This window comes from Osmerus mordax, chromosome 15, assembly GCF_038355195.1.
Source record: "Osmerus mordax isolate fOsmMor3 chromosome 15, fOsmMor3.pri, whole genome shotgun sequence".
Lineage (NCBI taxonomy): Eukaryota > Metazoa > Chordata > Actinopteri > Osmeriformes > Osmeridae > Osmerus > Osmerus mordax.
Window position 1 is genome coordinate 12,929,630 of NC_090064.1, and position 18,711 is coordinate 12,948,340.

General features: G+C 48.5%; 1 protein-coding gene across 1 annotated transcript in view; it reads left to right on the top strand.

Annotated features, from left to right (window-relative positions):
* Positions 1-18,711, top strand: part of fars2 (phenylalanyl-tRNA synthetase 2, mitochondrial) — a 74,536-nt gene that overhangs the window by 48,549 nt on the left and 7,276 nt on the right. Inside the window, exons 2-3 of the mRNA XM_067251339.1 lie at positions 8,294-8,458; positions 10,104-10,255. Of these exons, the coding sequence (XP_067107440.1) occupies positions 8,354-8,458; positions 10,104-10,255 (257 nt within the window). The 5' untranslated portion in view covers positions 8,294-8,353. The remainder of the gene's footprint in view (positions 1-8,293; positions 8,459-10,103; positions 10,256-18,711) is intronic.

Here is an 18,711-nt window from a genome sequence, read left to right on the forward strand (position 1 = left end):
ATGCTAGAAGAGAAGGTGATAGAGGGATAGGGCGAGGGAGGGAGGGAGGAGTAGAAAGGGAGGTGGGGAACAGAGTGAAGATGAATGGGGAGACAGAGAGAGGAGGAGTTGAGAGAGGAAATGAAGAAGAAATCGAAGAAAGAGAAAAAGCTGAAAAAGGAACAAAGTCGAATGAAATGTTTTGTTTGTATGTAAAAAGAGAGAGAGAGGTAGAGCTGAACGGAGAGAAAGAGAGAGAGAGGTAGATGAAGGAATGCAAAGCAATGCCCCCAGGCTCTCCTTATGTAACACGTCATGGAGAATATACCAGAGGTAGTAGGCACTGTGTGCGTGTGTCTGTGTGAAAGTATTCATCTGATTGTTCTCTCTCTCGTTGTTTGTGTGGTGGTGGTTGTTGTTGTTTGTGTGGTGGTTGTTGTTGTTGTTGTTGTTGTTGTTGGGGGGCTGGTCAGCTTGTGTGGAGTCATGCTCCTGCTGTCATCAGTCCTTCACATCCTTCGGCCTATGAGGAACAGGTGGTTCATGGTGAATGAACAGAGACTCCATACACACACACAGAGCCATACGGATGACTTCTAAGGACGTCATACACCTCCTGCTGTCATCCAGTGATGTGTGTGCAATGTGTGCACATTGTAAGCGTGTGTGTGTGTGTGTGTCGAGCACATGAGGCACACAGGTATTGTAGCTTCAGACACATACAAACACATACAGAGAGATACATCAGGCTGTCCGTGTCAGATGATGTCTCTGTATGTCCCTACTGTATGTGTCTTTGTGTGCCAAAAGTGTGTGTGTGTGTACGTGACTATGCATGTCTCTCTCTGCTGACTCAGCTGTCTCTGAATGTGATGTGCATGGTAAACAGCCTGCCTTGTGTAAGTGTGTGTGTGTGTGTGCGCACGGGAGAGAGGGTGGGTGTGCGCGTGTGTATGGCTCCTCGCCAGAAATAGTCTGCTGTCCCTGAAGGGGGAGGAGGGGGAGGGGATGGAGAAGGGAGAGTAGGGAAGGAGAAGAGAAGGGGAACGGAGAGAAGAGAGGAAGAGAGAAGCAGTAGAACAGGACAGCATCGTCGCTCGGTAACATGCTACCTTATCACATGAGATCACAACCCTGCCGAGGTTCCCACGTAAAGAAAAATGTTTGTACGTGTGTGTTTACACTACTAATGTCTGTGTTTATTTTCCCAGAGTTTTAAACAGCACCACTTAATGAAGGCATCCTCCAAAAAGTGTGTGTGTGAGACCAGACCAGACTATTAGCTGCTAACGAGCTCTGTTGTTCCTGTGGTTTTCTCATGTGGGCGGGGTCAGATTCAGGGAGCGCCTCTGCTCGCCACAACGATGGTAAAACAAACTCAAACGGTTGTCATGGCGCTTTAATTGAAGGGCTTATTTCCCGAGGAGGTGTATGTGTGGGGGAGGGGGGGGGGGGTGGGGGGGTGCTCCGGCAATAACTCTGACACTAGTAGAGGGGAGAGAAGGTAGCTCCATAGCAGCCAGACTGTCATGTTGGCTACACAGGCCTATGACAGACTGGTCTTTTGTTTAGCCCTAGGAAATACACACACACACACACACACAGCCTCTGCTGCAGTGTTCATCCTGGGCTTAGAGGCTTGTGGCCTGGTCCTCCTCAGGGAGACTATAGAGAGACCAGCACTGGGATATTAGCCAGAGACCCAGGTGGTACTGGTGTGTGTGTGTGTGTGTGTGTCTGGCTGTTTGAAATGGACTCTGGTGGAACTGTGTTCTTGTATCAGAGTTGTGTTGTATCAGGACAGGACCAGGCCCACATGACCAGAAGAACCTGCCACTGTCACAAACACACATGTGTGTTTTCTGTTCATGGTTGGAGTATTATTGGATGGCCATAATAGGTTTGAAGACAGATATAATACATACCAGCTCCAGTGACGGGGTTGTCTGAGTAACAAAACCAAAAGTTGTCTTTAAACTGCAACACGATGGTTGTATGAACGAGTTTATGAACGACTGAGAGAATGAATGAGTGAATGAATGAAATGGGACAGCTTTGCTTAGGAATGAGATGTATGTCTTGTTGCTGCAGTGAAGGTCTAGCATCTCAAGATGTTCTCTCTGTCCGTCGGTCCTTTCAGCTCTAGTGACAGGTGACAGTTTCAGTCCAGCGTTCAGAGACATCCCATAATAACCCCCCTCTCCCCCCAGAGAGATCACAGGGACGTTGGCGGCATTAAAGTGACATTCGGTAGATTACTTACTGACCTCCGCCCTCATCTCCTCTATCCATTCACCTGGCAGATGCGATGTGTAGGAGGGGCTTGCATACTAATGAGTTCAGTATGAGTTTGGAACAGCGGTGTTGTCATGGTTACCTCAGCCGTTCTCTAATCTCCCCCTCTGAGTAGGTTTCATACACAGACGCAGTTGTCTGTAGTTGAAGGTCACAGGGTCAAGGTCACAGGAGGTTTATCATGGATGGATGGATGGATAGACGGACGGAGAGATGGGATACCTCAGCTTCCTCCAGTTAGTTGCAAGACCACAGTTAAATGAAGTTGGGTGAGATGGACTGGCTATTGAAGACCGTGATAGATGCAGGTCCTAATGAAAAGAGAGCAGTCCATGTTAGAGGTTCTGAGGGGGTTTACTTAATTAGACAACAGTGTCTCCTTTTAAGAGACGTTAGGGAATCTAAAACGATAACCTCTTTTTAGGAGTTTAGAGTAAAGAAGTAGTTGACAAAATAAATACACACTCATTTATCAATTCAAAATGATCTACATTTCTCCGCTATGGTTACACACACTCGCACACACGCTCTCACATTCACACAACAGACCAGTAGGTGTAATCAGACCAGTTCAAATTAGCAGCAGCAACAGATGCACATATTCTCCTACCTGGAATGGTTAATGCATGCAGGGTCAGCAGGCAGATGAACTGCTGCTGTGTTAATCCCCTGGCCACCTTCTGGGAGAGAAACACACCTAGAGAGATCAGCGGGAGGAGGAGCAAGAAGAGGGGGAGGGGGAGGAGGAGGAAGTGGGGGAAGAGGAAGAGGGGGAAGGAAGAGGAGGAGGAGGAGGGGGAGGAGCAGGAAGGGGAAGAGGAGGAGGGGGAGGAGGAGGAGGAGGGGGAGGAGGAGGAGGAGGGGGAGGAGCAGGAGGGGGAGGAGCAGGAGGGGGAAGAGGAGGAATTCATGGGAATTATGGTCTTTAGTGTGATACAATATGTTAATGAGACAGGTTACACAATATTTGTGTCTGTGATGCTATCGAGGGACCTTCCTGACTTCATAGCAGGGGTCAGTCTAGGACAGGGCAATAGGCCCACTCCTCTCTCTCTCTCTGTCTCTCTCTCTCTCTTTATTGTTTCCTCTGAAGTTAACCACCTGATATTCAAGTATTCGTATGGTCATGCAGGTTCTAATTTGAGGATTAGCTGTAAATGAGTAGTGATAGAGGAGGGTTTCCTGAACCTACATTGCCAGAGCTTAGTCCTTTATCCCCCTTTTAGAGCAGGTTAAGCCGCCTTGTCATCCTTGTATGAATAATTAGCTGCTCCTGTGGCTCTGGCCTTCACTGACGTTACGAAGAGAACTGGAGCCTGGGGCATTTGGGACTGGCAGAGAGATAGATTAGGAAACACACAGAGACAGAGAGAGAGAGAGGAAGAGAGAGGAAGAGAGAGGAAGAGAGAGGAAGAGAGAGGAAGAGAGAGGCAGAGAGAGAGAGTGATGGATGAAAGAGAAAAAGAAATGAGAGCGCTAACTTCTAAAGAATACAGTATATGTTATTCAGTAGGGTCATGGTCTACATGTATAATAACACATATACAGTATTAGTGTCGGTCACATGAAGGTAAGAGAGGAAGACAGAGACAGATAAAAGGTAGAAGAGGAAGGAATAGAAAGAGAGAAGGGACGGAGAGAGAAAAAATAAGTTGGGGAAAGATGAAGAGAGATGACAAGGGGGCGAGGAGAGGGAGAGAGAGAAAGAGAGAAACGGGTTGGTCTGTAATCGTCCTATTCTCTTTCACTGGCGACGTTATTCATTGTGGCATGAATTAAACAGATGCTACAAAAGTTACAATCTCTTGATCGCTGCTGAAGAAGTTTAAATTATGCATGGAGGTGATATGGGTTTGTCGCTTCACACCATCTCTCTCCTCTCTTTCTCGCTCTCCTCCCTCTCTCTCTCTCTCTCTCTCTCTCTCTCTCTCTCTCTCTCCCACTTGCTCTCTTTTCTCCCTCTATCCCTCTCCTAATCCCTCTTCCTTCCTCCATATCTCCCATCCCCCTCTCTCCTCTTCCTCGATCTGTCTACTTCTGCAGTTGTCCTTCTGCAGCCGTGTTCTGAGACAACACTTCTGCCTCTCTTCTTCTTTATCTATCTATCTATATATATATCTCCCTCCCTCCCATCTACCCCTGAACATATTGATGTATACATAGCAACATAAACGTTTGACTTGGTTACTAATCAAACTGCATAATTTACGTACCCTGCATTATTTATTCATAATGATGGTTCAATATACGAACCTCCAAACAGACCAGAACCAATATTGTTCCTAAAATGTATATTAATCACTGCATGCATACGGGACTCATTGAATGTATCAGCATCGCGTGCAGTAGCAGACACGACTACAGCTGCTGTTGAACACACTTGACACTCAGTTGTGTACAGGAGGTGGTTCCATGTTAGATCCTTCCTTCTCATCAACTCTCCTGTAGAACACAGAGCAGGGTTCGAGTCGGGTCAACCAAACATAAAGACTCCACTCCTGCCTTGTCTTTTTCTCTCTCTCTCTCTCTCTCTCTCTCTCTCTCTCTCTCTCTCTCTCTCTCTCTCTCTCTCTCTCTCTCTCTCTCTCTCTCTCTCTCTCTCTCTCTCTCTACCTCTCTATCTCTCTCTCTACCTCTCCCTCTCTCTCTACCTCTCCCTCTCTCTCCCCCCCTCTCTCCCTCTCCCTCTCTCTCCCCCCCCTCTCCCTCTCTGACAGGTAAAATGTTACCTGGAGAAGCACAGGGGGCCAATCAATAACTGACATTTCTGCTGCCTTGCTCATATGGATACATACACTAGATAACACGCACACTAACTCTCACACACACAGACACACTAGACTATACAGACTAACTCATACACAAGCTAGCTCACACACACACTAGAATACACTAACACACACACACACACACTCTCTCTTTCTCACACAGACATGGAATCCTACACACATTATCACACACACTTGCATGTGACTGAAATGAGGTAGAGGAGAGTTAAGAGACAGAGGAGGGGGAGGAAGAGGAGGGATGGAGGGAAAGTCCTGAAGAGGTGGTTGGTGTGAGAGGAAAGAAGAGGGGTGTGACTGCAAAGCAGTCTCTAGTGAGGAATGGAGAGAGTGGGAGAATGAAGGAAGAGAGGAGAATAGAAAGAGACAAGAGGAGTGATGAAGGAAATGAAACCCGAGGGAGAGCAAATTGATGGAGGGAGAGAGAAAGAGAGAGTGAGAGCGTGAGCAGCAGGGATGCAGAGAGAGGTGATAACAGGCACTAGCAGTGAGTGATGGAGAGCAAGAGAAATAGAGGAGAGAAAGTGGGCTGGGCAAAGAGAATTGGTTAACAGAGGAGAAGGAGAGAGAGAGATTTTTGAAGCAGTTCTGAGTAAAACATGACGGTGATTGAGTGATGAATGGATTAGAGGAGGATAAGGGACAGTGAGGGGGGGATGAAGTGAAAGAGTAAAGGAGAGAGAAAGAAAGAAATCCGTAAAAAGAGAGAGAGAGAGATGGCACGATGGCGTCACGCTGCGAGACTGAGCGTTGCCAAGGGCGATTAGAACTACTGATGTCACCGCGACAATGTGTAGACCGTCATATGCACCGCCCACTACCCTCCACAGGCCCCGCCTCCTGTTCTGATTGGTCCTGGGAAGGGGCCGGGCGTCACTGGAGTGCGGGTGTGTACGGGGATGAGATATGTGTTTGCGTGCGTGCGTGTGTGTTCGTGTGTGGTATGAGGTCATCCTCTGATGCTGTGTATTTGTGCCATCCTGTTGGCTGACGTGTGGGCCTCCCGTGCACTAAGTTCTGGCACACATGACACACACACCATGACACACACACCACAACACACACACACACATGGTCCCTCACTGCACACTGCGGTCACAGTTAAACATAATCAACAAGGTTAACTCTACACGATACAGCACTGTAGTCACAGGTAAACATAATCAACAAGGTTAACTCTACACGATACAGCACTGTAGTCACAGGTAAACATAATCAACAAGGTTAACTCTACACGATACAGCACTGTAGTCACAGGTAAACATAATCAACAAGGTTAACTCTACACGATACAGCACTGTAGTCACAGGTAAACATAATCAATAAGGTTAACTCTACACGATACAGCACTGTAGTCACAGGTAAACATAATCAACAAGGTTAACTCTACACGATACAGCACTGTAGTCACAGGTAAACATAATCAACAAGGTTAACTACATGATACAGCACTGTAGTCGCGGTTAAACATAATCAATGAAGTCCTTGTATTGTAAACCCAATCATTCTTACAGTCAAATACTGTATCATGGTAAAGAAGGGTGGAGTTTTGTGTGCTGCTGTCAGAGCTGTCATCCTCCTGGGTTGAACAGACCGCACGCTAGCGTCTCAGACCGCACGCTAGCGTCTCAGACCGCACGCTAGCCTCTCAGACCGCACGCTAGCCTCTCAGACCGCACGCTAGCCTCTTAGACCGCATGCTAGCCTCTCAGACCGCACGCTAGCGTCTCAGACCACACGCTAGCGTCTCAGACCACACGCTAGCGTCTCAGACCACACGCTAGCGTCTCAGACCACACGCTAGCCTCTTAGACCGCATGCTAGCCTCTCAGACCGCACGCTAGCCTCTCAGACCGCACCCTAGCCTCTCAGACCACACACTAGCCTCTCAGACCACACGCTAGCCTCTCAGACCACACACTAGCCTCTCAGACCACACGCTAGCCTCTCAGACCGCACGCTAGCGTCTCAGACCGCACGCTAGCCTCTCAGACCGCACGCTAGCCTCTCAGACCGCACGCTAGCCTCTCAGACCACACGCTAGCCTCTCAGACCGCAAGCTAGCCTCTCAGACCGCACGCTAGCCTCTCAGACCACACGCTAGCCTCTCAGACCACACGCTAGCCTCTCAGACCGCACGCTAGCCTCTCAGACCACACGTTAGCCTCTCAGACCACACGCTAGCCTCTCAGACCGCACGCTAGCCTCTCAGACCGCACGCTAGCCTCTCAGACCACACGTTAGCCTCTCAGACCACACGCTAGCCTCTCAGACCACACGTTAGCCTCTCAGACCACACGCTAGCCTCTCAGACCACACGTTAGCCTCTCAGACCACACACTGGCCTCTCAGACCGCACGCTAGCCTCTCAGACCACACGCTAGCCTCTCAGACCACACACTGGCCTCTCAGACCGCACGCTAGCCTCTCAGATCGCACGCTAGCCTCTCAGACCACACGCTAGCCTCTCAGACCGCACGCTAGCCTCTCAGACCAGAGGGGGGATTTTATCCTGATGTTTAATATGATCCATGTGCTGCTCTCATTAGTGGTAAATGTATTCATTTTGTGTATAAGGAGGGAGGGATGGAGGGAGGTGGGCGAGGTGGAGGAAATAGGGATGGAGGAGTGAGTGATGGAGAGAGTGGTGGTGAAGGGGAGGGAGGAGGAAAGAACACGGAGGGAGTGAGGGAGGGTAATGGAGAAAGAATTTTGATTGATTCTGTCTTATGAAGAGGTGTGTGTGTGTGTGTGTGTATGTGTGTGTGTGTATGTGTGCTGCCTCCTTTATGAAGTAGAGATTTATTCAGATGTGTTCCTCTGCTCTCTGTGACCTAACAACCTCTGCTCATTACCATAGAAAGCTGCTTTGCTCTGCAGAGAGGAGAGGGAGGGAGAGGAGGGGAAGGACAGGGATGGAGGGAGTGGGTGAGGAGAGGGAGGCAGGGGGAGGAGGGAGAGTTAAGGGAGGGAAATACGAGAACAGGAGAGATTCAGAGACAGACACCAGGCAAATAACTGTTTTCTCAGTCAGACCAATCATGGAACAGACAATACCACAAACACAACCATGACAACCAATCGTATCCTTAACATGGGTGGCTTCCATCTCCAGGCCAGACCCCTTTGCTTAAAATATTTTTGGATCCTTTCTTGAATTTACGTAGTGCGGGTGGATTTTGACCTGGATCTGACCTCTCTTTCTCTCCTCTTCCCTCACTCTCCTTCTCCCTTCAGCAGGAGCAGGTAACAAGCTGGGCTGGGCGTTTGGGCTGGGTCTGGAGCGTCTGGCCATGGTTCTGTACGGCATCCCAGACATCCGTCTGTTCTGGAGTCAGGACGAACGCTTCCTGAAACAGTTCCACCTGACAGACATCCACCAGCCTGTCACCTTCCAGGTGAGACCACTATCACACAACCATGTCACAGTCTATCTAAGCGCATTGCTTTGCTTGTGTTGCCTCCACCACCCCAGCCTCCACCCAGGGGTCCGCCTCACTTACAGTCATGAGCAGACCCACAATGCCAAGACAAAGTGTCTGTACTGTCAGTAAAGTCTTAACAAAGCCACTCCAACTGAACCACAACATGAACGCAGCCCTACTGGAGGCCAATCAGTGCAGCATTTTCGGCCAATGAGATTAAGAGTTGTTAGATAAGATCTGATTAGACCGTGTAAGGGAAAGGGAGTTAGCACAAGACAGACTGGGATGGGAGGGGGTGAGATGGGATGAAGGTGGGGTGGTGAGATGGGGTGGGGTGGTGAGATGGGATGAGGGGGGTGAGATGGGATGAGGGTTGGGTGGTGAGATAGGATGAGGGGGGTGAGATGGGATGACAGGGGTGAGATGGGATGAGGGTTGGGTGGTGAGATAGGATGAGGGGGGTGAGATAGGATGAGGGTGGTGAGATGGGATGAGGGGGGTGAGGGATCCCCCTCAGCCTCTTGTTTCAGCTAGTTTCCCAGACCGTCTACCCCTCTCACTCCCCTCATAACTCACCCACTACTGTACCCCTCCTCCCCACATGCCTCCTTCCTCCTGTCTCCCCCCTCCCCTCCTGTCTCCCCCCTTCTGTCTCTAGCTGTTTGGGCCTCTAATGAGCTGTGACAGGAGCGGTCGTCCTTCCATCTTTCTTCTCCCTCCTGGTATCACCCCTTTATTACCCCCCAAACCCCTCAGGTAACTCAGAAAGAACTGCAAGGATGATGGCTCACACACAAACACTGACACACAACAACCCACACACAGAACCCCACACAGTGCTGTTCATTTCGAGGGAGCCAGAGGTATTCTTTGGCTGTTTTAATTAGCGAGACATCTTCCTTGAGAAGAGAGTGGGAGGAGAACCTTAGGCCGGCTCCGCCGCTGGGCCCCAAGCTAACTCCAGCCCCTGGCTTCTCGAGACACCCAGAGGCCTACCTGTATGTCTGGCGTGTATGTCTCTCTCTCTCTCTCTCTAGAGAGAGAGAGAGAGAGAGAGAGAGAGAGAGAGAGAGAGAGAGAGAGAGAGAGAGAGAGAGAGAATCTCCTCTAGAAGCATGTGGTTGGGTCTTTCTGTCCTTCTGGAGGGTTTACACCTTGCCTCCATCTGGTTCAGATCTAGTATGAAGACACATCTATTCACACAACATTAACCTTTAATGTGTTCCTGCCTTCCTGTAGCAGTGCTGGGGCACCAGAAAACACTGAGTGATTTGTTTTCCCCCACAATATCGGACACACACACTAACAGGAATCCTCTCTCTTGGTCTGTCCGAGTTCTTCTTCTGGCACCCCGGGTTATTGTGTTACTCTTCATCGTCAGCTCCTTCTCTTCCTCTCTGAAAGCTTCTGAATAAATACTGCTGTGGGACATTCCTTCACCATGGGAACCGCTGGTAACAATGCGGCGATGCCAACATTAATGTGTGTTTTTCTCTCTCTCTCTGTCTCTCTCTGTCTCTCTCTCTCTCTCTCTCTCTCTCTCTCTCTCTCTCTCCTCTCTTTTTTGATCTCTTTGTCATCTGCTCTCTCTCTGTCTCTCCTGCCCCTCCCTCCGTAGCCGCTGAGTAAGTACCCCCCCTTAATGAACGACATCTCCTTCTGGCTGCCTGCGGAGGGGTACAGTTCCAACGACTTCTACGACCTGGTGAGGACCACGGGAGGAGATCTGGTGGAGAAGGTCACTCTGGAAGACCGCTTCACTCACCCCAAGTAAGACACACACAAACACACACACTGTTTATTGCACACCCTCACAAAAAACATACACACTGCGAATATGGAGAACAACGAGATACATTATCTACAGAATGATTTCCTCTCACCCCCTAACCCCAGACATAATGACAGGACAGGGGCTAGAATCCCTGACCACTGCTGGTCTTCTCCTCTGTTACAGGGGAAGGGAAGAGAGGAGACTTCTGTCTCTTTATCTTGGTGGATGTGTGTGCGTACATCTGTGTGTGCGTGAAGGTCCTACTCCATGCTGTGTCCGCAGTCCACCTCCCGTTAACATCTCACGTCCTCCATAGCAGAATGTGTGTGTGTGTGTGTGTGTGTGTGTGTGTTTAACAGCATAACGAGGGCCCTGCAGTGCGTAAAAACGCCTGCAAGCATTAATCTCTGTCCCTGCTCTTAATCTGTTTTAAATAGCAACCTTTTCCCTCCTCTCTGTAATGATGGCCGTAAATATAAGCCGGTCAGACCTGGTCCAGCTCCGCTCCGCCTGCATGGAGACGTGACAGCCAGCTGCATTGCTGTGTGCGTGTATCTGCAGTTTCCCTGCTGCCTTCCTCTCCCTTTCTTTATCCTCCTCTTTCTTCCCTGTCTCCCCCCTCTTTCCCCGCTAACCTGTATCTCCCACTCTCTGCCCCCTGCCCCCCTCCATGTCCTCCCCTCGGTTTATACCCCTTGCCCCGGTTCCTCCCGCCTACCCCTGCAGTCCGATCAGTTGTGTTGTGATATTGATAGGCCGCTTTCTTAGTAAACTAACTTCCTCTTACGGCCCAATTATCTTTCTGCATCATCTTCGTCCATCTTACGCCTGTCTCCACCGATAACCGTCTTCCCCGGTTGCCTGCATACTGGCAGCTTTAGGAACAAGATGGCTGCCATCATCCTCTTTGTCACCTCAGAACCGCTGTGTCATGATTCTATTGGGGTGTATGAGAGAAAGAAGGGAGGAGGGAGAAGAGGGTAGGAGGAGCTGAGGAATAGAGGGGAGGTTGAGTAAAGGAGAGGAGAATGATGAAGAGTTTTGAGGATTATAGGAGGGAGAGGAGAAAGGTTGTGACCTTGTCGTATATAACAGATCTTTAAAGGTGTAGAGAGAAGGAGAAGAAGAAATATAGAGAGGGAGCACAAAATAGAGTTGGAGTACGTGAATATAACGAACAGGGTAACATGACCTTCCTTTTTCACCTGCAGTTACCTGCACAAGGACAGAGGAGTTTAAATATCTCCAAATGGAGATAATAACTTAATCGTCCATAATATATACATAACATTTAAATTTGCTTTCGGCATTCTAGCAGTACAGCACAGGACCACAATAGAGAAAATCTCAAATACTGTCCTCATCTGTTTAAGGCAGTTCAGTTAAAGTAAAAGATAGAAGCAAAAGAACAAACGCAACAGTAGTTAGAGAACTCCACTGAGATAAAGAACACCAGCTATGATCAGTCAGTCAGTCAGCAGACCTATCCATCATCCTGTCAATCAGTCTGTCTATCTGACAGACAAACGGGTCTACAACTGCCTCTCTCACACACTCACTCACACACAGACACAAACTCACACACAGACACAAATCTGTGCAGACCAGGTGTGACACTGACATGTAATCCTCAGTTTAATCATCTTGTAGTCCTGTGAGGATGAGCTTAGCAAAGTCTGCTGATTAGGACTATTCCTCACAGCTGAGGTTGTAAAACTGTATGTGATACACACACACACATACACACACATTCAATTAGATGTCCCGATCGAGGCCCTTCAATCCCTGTGTTTTTGGTGTTCCTTCCTAGCCCCACCCCTCTGTCATTGCCAAACTGTTTGTGTGGAGGAGTGTGGAGATGTCTCTTCCTGGTCTCTCCTGTATTCCTGTGGTGCGCCCCAGTGGTACAAATCAATGTTGATGGCTCCTATAATACCTCACAAATCTGCATTTATTGGTCAGTAACACTGTCAGATGTAATCTTGGAGGATTAATTTGGGAAGTCGGGCGGGCTGTCAGTCAAACTGACAGGCTTGCCAGGAAGTCGTCCTCGTAGCTTGGCGGTAGTGTGTGTGTGTGTGGGTGTGTGTACCGCATACACAGTGTTACAACCTCAGCTCATAGGGATATTGGGGTTGTAAAATGCAGATGTTGTTGTTGTTTTTGATCAGTGTGTGTGTTGTGTTGTGTGTGAAGACAGACAGACTAAGCCAGTTAATGCGGCCTAACTTAGCATAGCTCTCGTGTACAGGGCTCTGTTAGCATGACAGCTGACAGTGATCATGTCTAGCTTAAGATACAGCACAGGCTTCTGTTAGCGTGCTAGTTAGCAGCAGGCCTACCCCCATACTATCAGTTGGTTCTAGCTTGTAGCAAGCCCTGGCTCTAATAGATGTTTCTATTAGCAAGTTAGCTGCCTGATACAGGCTGGTATTGCTGTGCTAGCCATGCTACTCATGTTAGTGTGCTAGCTAGCCCCTTGAGTCTCCTAACTGGCAGTGTTTTATGGTTCCTATGTGAGTGTAGGAGACTGGCGCAAGAGCGTGGCAGGAGATTTATAACATCGCCTCCAGGGCCCGCTGGGTAATCTGGGGATAATGGAGTGTTGGGGTCACAAAGACCGAACACCCCCGTCCAGCCCCCCAGCCCAGGGTGATACCTACATAATACTGCTTTTATTTTATTTACATTAACTGAACACGTTAAACAAACACATTACAAGAAGATGAGAGAGTGATGAAAGGAGAGACAGAGAGAGAGTGAGGTAGGGGACTTACCATGCACCTAGAAAATACTATTTCTATGTTAACCGATTCCCTTGGGGAGATACAAATGGGAGAGACTGAGAGAGAGGGTTAGAGAGGAGGAGAAAAAGCGAGCAGAAGAGAGAAAGTGTCAAATGATAGTAGAGATCTACCGGTATTTAGACAGCTATTACTACACTATTTTAGCTCTCCTCGCCTCATCCACCCATCTGGGGATGTGTTAAAATGTGAGAGGAGGGCGATGAGAGGTGGAGTACAATGGGGTGAGAGGGCTATGGAATGGAGAGAAATGGAGAGGGTGGTAATAAGTGCTTTTGTTGTTTGTGAAGTATGCTGTGTGACACAGAGGAAAGAGGTTGTTGTTCCACTGTGGTAAGTGTTTTCGAGAAGGGGAGAGGCAGGAGACGAGGAGGAAGACATGATGGAGAGAAGAAGCAAGGAGACTAGGTGGCTAAGAAAGGAGAGGAAATAGTGGAATGTGAGGGGAAACGGAGAGGGAGAGGAGAGGAGAAAGATGAGTGTGTCTACTGATTAAGTTCGATCTCTGAGGACTGGAGATGGTCCTTACCCAAAGATACATCTGGAGGGCAGGAGAGAGAGGACAGAGGAGGGAGGGGAGAAGTAAGGAGAAGAGAGAGAGACGCGGGGTGTGGAGTGAGTGAATGAGAGAGGGATGAAAAGAGGTAGAGAGGCTGAGGGCCATTCTGAGATTGGATCAATGCAGTAATTAGAACAGAATCCAGAGTCAAATACTGACAAACTCTCTCTCCCTCTCTCTTCTCTCTAACTCTCCCTCCCCCCCCCCTCTCTCCAGCATATTTCACATTCAGCTGGACAAACAGAACCAACACTGTGACACATTCAACAATCATAATTTACAAACAACACTGACACAGACATGCTGTCCAAGTGCTGTCACCCCAACTTCCCCGTCTCTGAAGACTTTGTTCAGAACACAGGGGTCAGGGGTCACTGTCTGACTGAGAGGGTGTGAAGAGAGAAGGGAAGCAGGGAGTATAATAGCCTCTACATCTGTATTTTTGCTCCAGGAGGAAGCAAAATATCTGTCTGTTCCTCTCTGCACTTCTTTTTGTCAGACCAGCAGACAATTAGTGGCTAACATGAAGAAAACTTGTGTTTGTGTCAGACAAGGAGAGAGAGGGAGCCAGACAAAGAGAGGGAGAGAGAGAGAGAGAGAGAGGGAGAGAGGGAGAGAGGGAGGGAGGGAGGGGGATATAAGAGGTTGACAGAAAAGGTTAGAGAGAGGGGCAAGAAGGAAAGATCCAGGGAAGAGACAGAGAAAGGGAGGGAGATAGAGAGAAAAAATCTTGCAGATCTATCCTGAAAGGTCACAATGAATTGAGGGAGGATAGTATTGGGAATAGAGAGACAAACAAGAGGAGAAGATTAATATATACACACACACAGACACACACACACACAGGCAGCAGAAACCCAAGAGAAACAATCCTGTATCTGGGAGACATGATAGAGATGATGATGATGAAGATATTTATCTTCCTTAGAGGTGAGATGTGAGAGGAGGGCATGGGACGAGAGAGGAAAGTGAAAGAAATGTTTTCATTTCTTTATTCATTTAGCTGATGCTTTTATCCAAAGTGGTGTACTGTACAGGGGAGATTTGAACCTGCAACCTCTTGATCTGCAGTGAAATGCTCTGACTACTGAGCTTTACCCTCCCCGGGGCGAGAGGGGAGGATTCCAGAACAGGATAGTGGAGAAGATAGAGGTGCAGCAGAGTTTCAGAAGATAGAGGTGCAGCAGAGTTTCAGAAGATAGAGGTGCAGCAGAGCTTCAGAAGATAGAGGTGCAGCAGAGCTACAGAAGATAGAGGTGCAGCAGAGCTACAGAAGATAGAGGTGCAGCAGAGCTACAGAAGATAGAGGTGCAGCAGAGTTTCAGAAGATAGAGGTGCAGCAGAGTTTCAGAAGATAGAGGTGCAGCAGAGCTTCAGAAGATAGAGGTGCAGCAGAGCTACAGAAGATAGAGGTGCAGCAGAGCTTTAGGAGATAGAGGTGCAGCAGAGCTTTAGGAGATAGAGGTGCAGCAGAGCTACAGAAGATAGAGGTGCAGCAGAGCTTCAGAAGATAGAGGTGCAGCAGAGTTAGAGAAGATAGAGGTGCAGCAGAGTTTCAGAAGATAGAGGTGCAGCAGAGTTTCAGAAGATAGAGGTGCAGCAGAGCTACAGAAGATAGAGGTGCAGCAGAGCTTCAGAAGATAGAGGTGCAGCAGAGCTACAGAAGATAGAGGTGCAGCAGAGCTACAGAAGATAGAGGTGCAGCAGAGCTACAGAAGATAGAGGTGCAGCAGAGCTTCAGAAGATAGAGGTGCAGCAGAGTTTCAGAAGATAGAGGTGCAGCAGAGCTACAGAAGATAGAGGTGCAGCAGAGCTACAGAAGATAGAGGTGCAGCAGAGTTAGAGAAGATAGAGGTGCAGCAGAGCTACAGAAGATAGAGGTGCAGCAGAGCTACAGAAGATAGAGGTGCAGCAGAGTTAGAGAAGATAGAGGTGCAGCAGAGTTTCAGAAGATAGAGGTGCAGCAGAGCTTCAGAAGATAGAGGTGCAGCAGAGCTACAGAAGATAGAGGTGCAGCAGAGCTACAGAAGATAGAGGTGCAGCAGAGCTACAGAAGATAGAGGTGCAGCAGAGCTACAGAAGATAGAGGTGCAGCAGAGCTTCAGAAGATAGAGGTGCAGCAGAGCTACAGAAGATAGAGGTGCAGCAGAGCTACAGAAGATAGAGGTGCAGCAGAGTTTCAGAAGATAGAGGTGCAGCAGAGCTTTAGGAGATAGAGGACCATTTGGAGGTAGTATTTTGTGTGTGTTGGAAGGATGAGTGTTAGGTCATGCAGGCCCTTGTGTGTGTGTGTGTGTGTGTCGTAGGGGTGAGGTGTGGGGGGAGGGGGTTACCTTGCCAGATTGTTGATTGCACAGAGATTTGCTGTATTCTTCTCCTCAATCACTCAATGACAGCTGTCTCTGTCTCTCTCTGTTTCTGTCTCTCTCTCTCTGACTATCTCTCTGTCTCTCTCTCTCTATCTCTATTATCTTTCATCACCCAATCCCTGCCTGCATCCTTCTAAATAGCGTGGCTGAAAGCAATCTGCATCCTCCCACTAACAATGGGTGCGCCTTGAGAATCAGCATACAACAACCTATTGTTTTCCTAAACACAACCCCCTGGCACACCAAGCACCTTTTGGCTTTTCAAACACACACACACTCATCTTACCAAGCTTGCAGGTAATTGATTAGATAAGGCCTGTCATTTTATGTTGGAATGAGAATCCTGGTGAGTTCTATTCATGGTGTTTTTGAAAGTGATGATGAGGAACATGGCAAATAGACAATAGTACCTCCAGCCCTCCATTATACACACACACACACACACCTTCCTGGTAATGTTGCTCCGCGGTTTAGACCCAGCCAAGCAGAAACACACACATTAGGACACATTCACTTTCTCTAACGCATGTACACACACATTCACACACACTCTTCCCACTCACTCACACCCACATAATGAAACACAAACTGTCCGTCAGTCCGTCTCCCTCTCCTTCTTGGTTTAATGGCTGCCCGGCCCTTCCTGTCCCAGCGTTATTTCCAGTCTGGTCAGAGCTGGCTTAATGCATCCAACCAAGAGCTAATGGCACGAAGCTGTTCCCCTGAGTCCACATCATATCCTCCCTGTGAACCATAGACACACTCAGACCAGGGAAGGACAAGGAGAAGAGGTTAGAAGAGGTTGAGATTATGGCTAGGGTTACATTCGCTTGGTCGTGTCGGCATTGGTATTTCTCTCACTCTGTTTCTCAAACTTAGCAACATCACGAAAGATGGACACTTAACGTGTTAGCTTATGCTTATGAAGATGTTGGCTGGGTCCTGGTTAAGGTCTTAATAGTGTCATCAAGGTCAGGATACATGCACGGTCGACAGTCTTGTTGTTTCATGCCAGTCCTGAATCTGCAACAGAGACCAAAAACTGTTGATGATAAAATGGTTCCTAAAAGTATTTTGTCTGTATTTACGAGTGTGTGTGTGTATGAGTGTGTGTGTATGAGTGTTTGTGTGTGCATGTATCAGGCTCAGGAAGGATATCCAGTTTACAATCACTCTCCTAAGGGTCTGTGGGCTTATTGACATTGGTGTGTGTGTATGTCCATGCGAGTATGTCTGTGTGCGTGTGTGTGTTTGAGGTGGTTAAACCTCAGACACAGGAATCCTGGTGCCTAGTGCCTCTGCCCAATCCCCCCCTTTACACACACACACACACACACACACGTCACACACACACACACTCCCTTTGGACCCTGCTGGGGGAAAAGCTGGATCCATTTGCTACAGGGGCGCACTAATTAGCAGCTAGGGCTTCTGGGTAGCAGTGTTTGGTTAAAGGCCTTAGGAGGGGAGGGGGAGGGGCAGGGGGGGGGGGGGCGGTCATAGATTCTGGTTACTGATTCTTGCTCCACCTCTGCCAGCCAGCCAGCCCCACCACTCCACCTCCTCCCTCCTGTCCCGTGTGCCCCTCACACCCCCCTGGTTTACTTATGAGGTTTCAGATCAGTGGTGGCGCCCAGCGGGGCCCGGCGGCCCGCTCGCTCTCAGCTCCAATCACAATGACTGACCCCGACGATAATTGGAAGGCACAAAATGGCGGGCGGGGACGATTGGCGAGCGGCGTGTTTGATCGCTCAATTCATCTGTTTATGCAAATAGAGGGAGGGAGCCAGCCGTGGGTTTAAAAGGCTCAGAGGAAATCACACAAACACACACATGTACACACACACACGTGTTCCCACACACCTTAGCGATCACACATACACACGTTCGTGCCGTTCATCCTCACAGACACAGACCTGACCTCAATAACACCGTGCTGCACTCCTGTCCACACAATCACCCATAACTCCTTGCTGCATGGCAGGGTTGTATTGATCTCCAGGAACGCCGACCAACGTCAGATTAAACATTTATGGCGCCCGCCACGGAGAATACCCACAATGCAACTGGTGTGTGTAAATATGTGTGTGTACCTGGTGAGGGAGGTGAGTGTATGTGTTTGTTTCAGTGCTTGTGTATGTGTGTTATTGCTTCTGACAAGCACACTCGCTCACACACACACACTCCATCTCTCACACACAACACATCACACACACAACACACATCACACACACACAGAAGATAGCGATTGAGTGACGGTGTGTGTGTCCTGTCGCAATGTGTCATTATTAGGAGGGCATAATTATAGATATACTATCATTCATTTTAACTAATTAACTCAATGGTTGATATTTATCCATGAAGGTCATGGAGTGTTCAGAGGGAGAGGAAGAGCTCTATCAACAAGTGGCTTGTGCATCATAGAAGCACCCAGAGTAAGACAGACAGACTAGAAACAGTTAAACTGGAACGGGGAAGATTCTATCTCTTTAGAAAGGGCAAGTACAACGTTTAACAAGCAATTAATGCCACGGAAAGATCAATGTCGAAACCGGCAGCGATAAAATAAATAGACCCTAAATAATTCACTGAGATAACTGTAGGGGTATTATCCAGCTCTGAACCAATCACCTGCTAGATGTCAAGCTCATCTACATACCCTCCCACTGCATCATGGGTAATGAGTGTCGTTGGGCGACTGCAAACAGAGGGGTCAGATG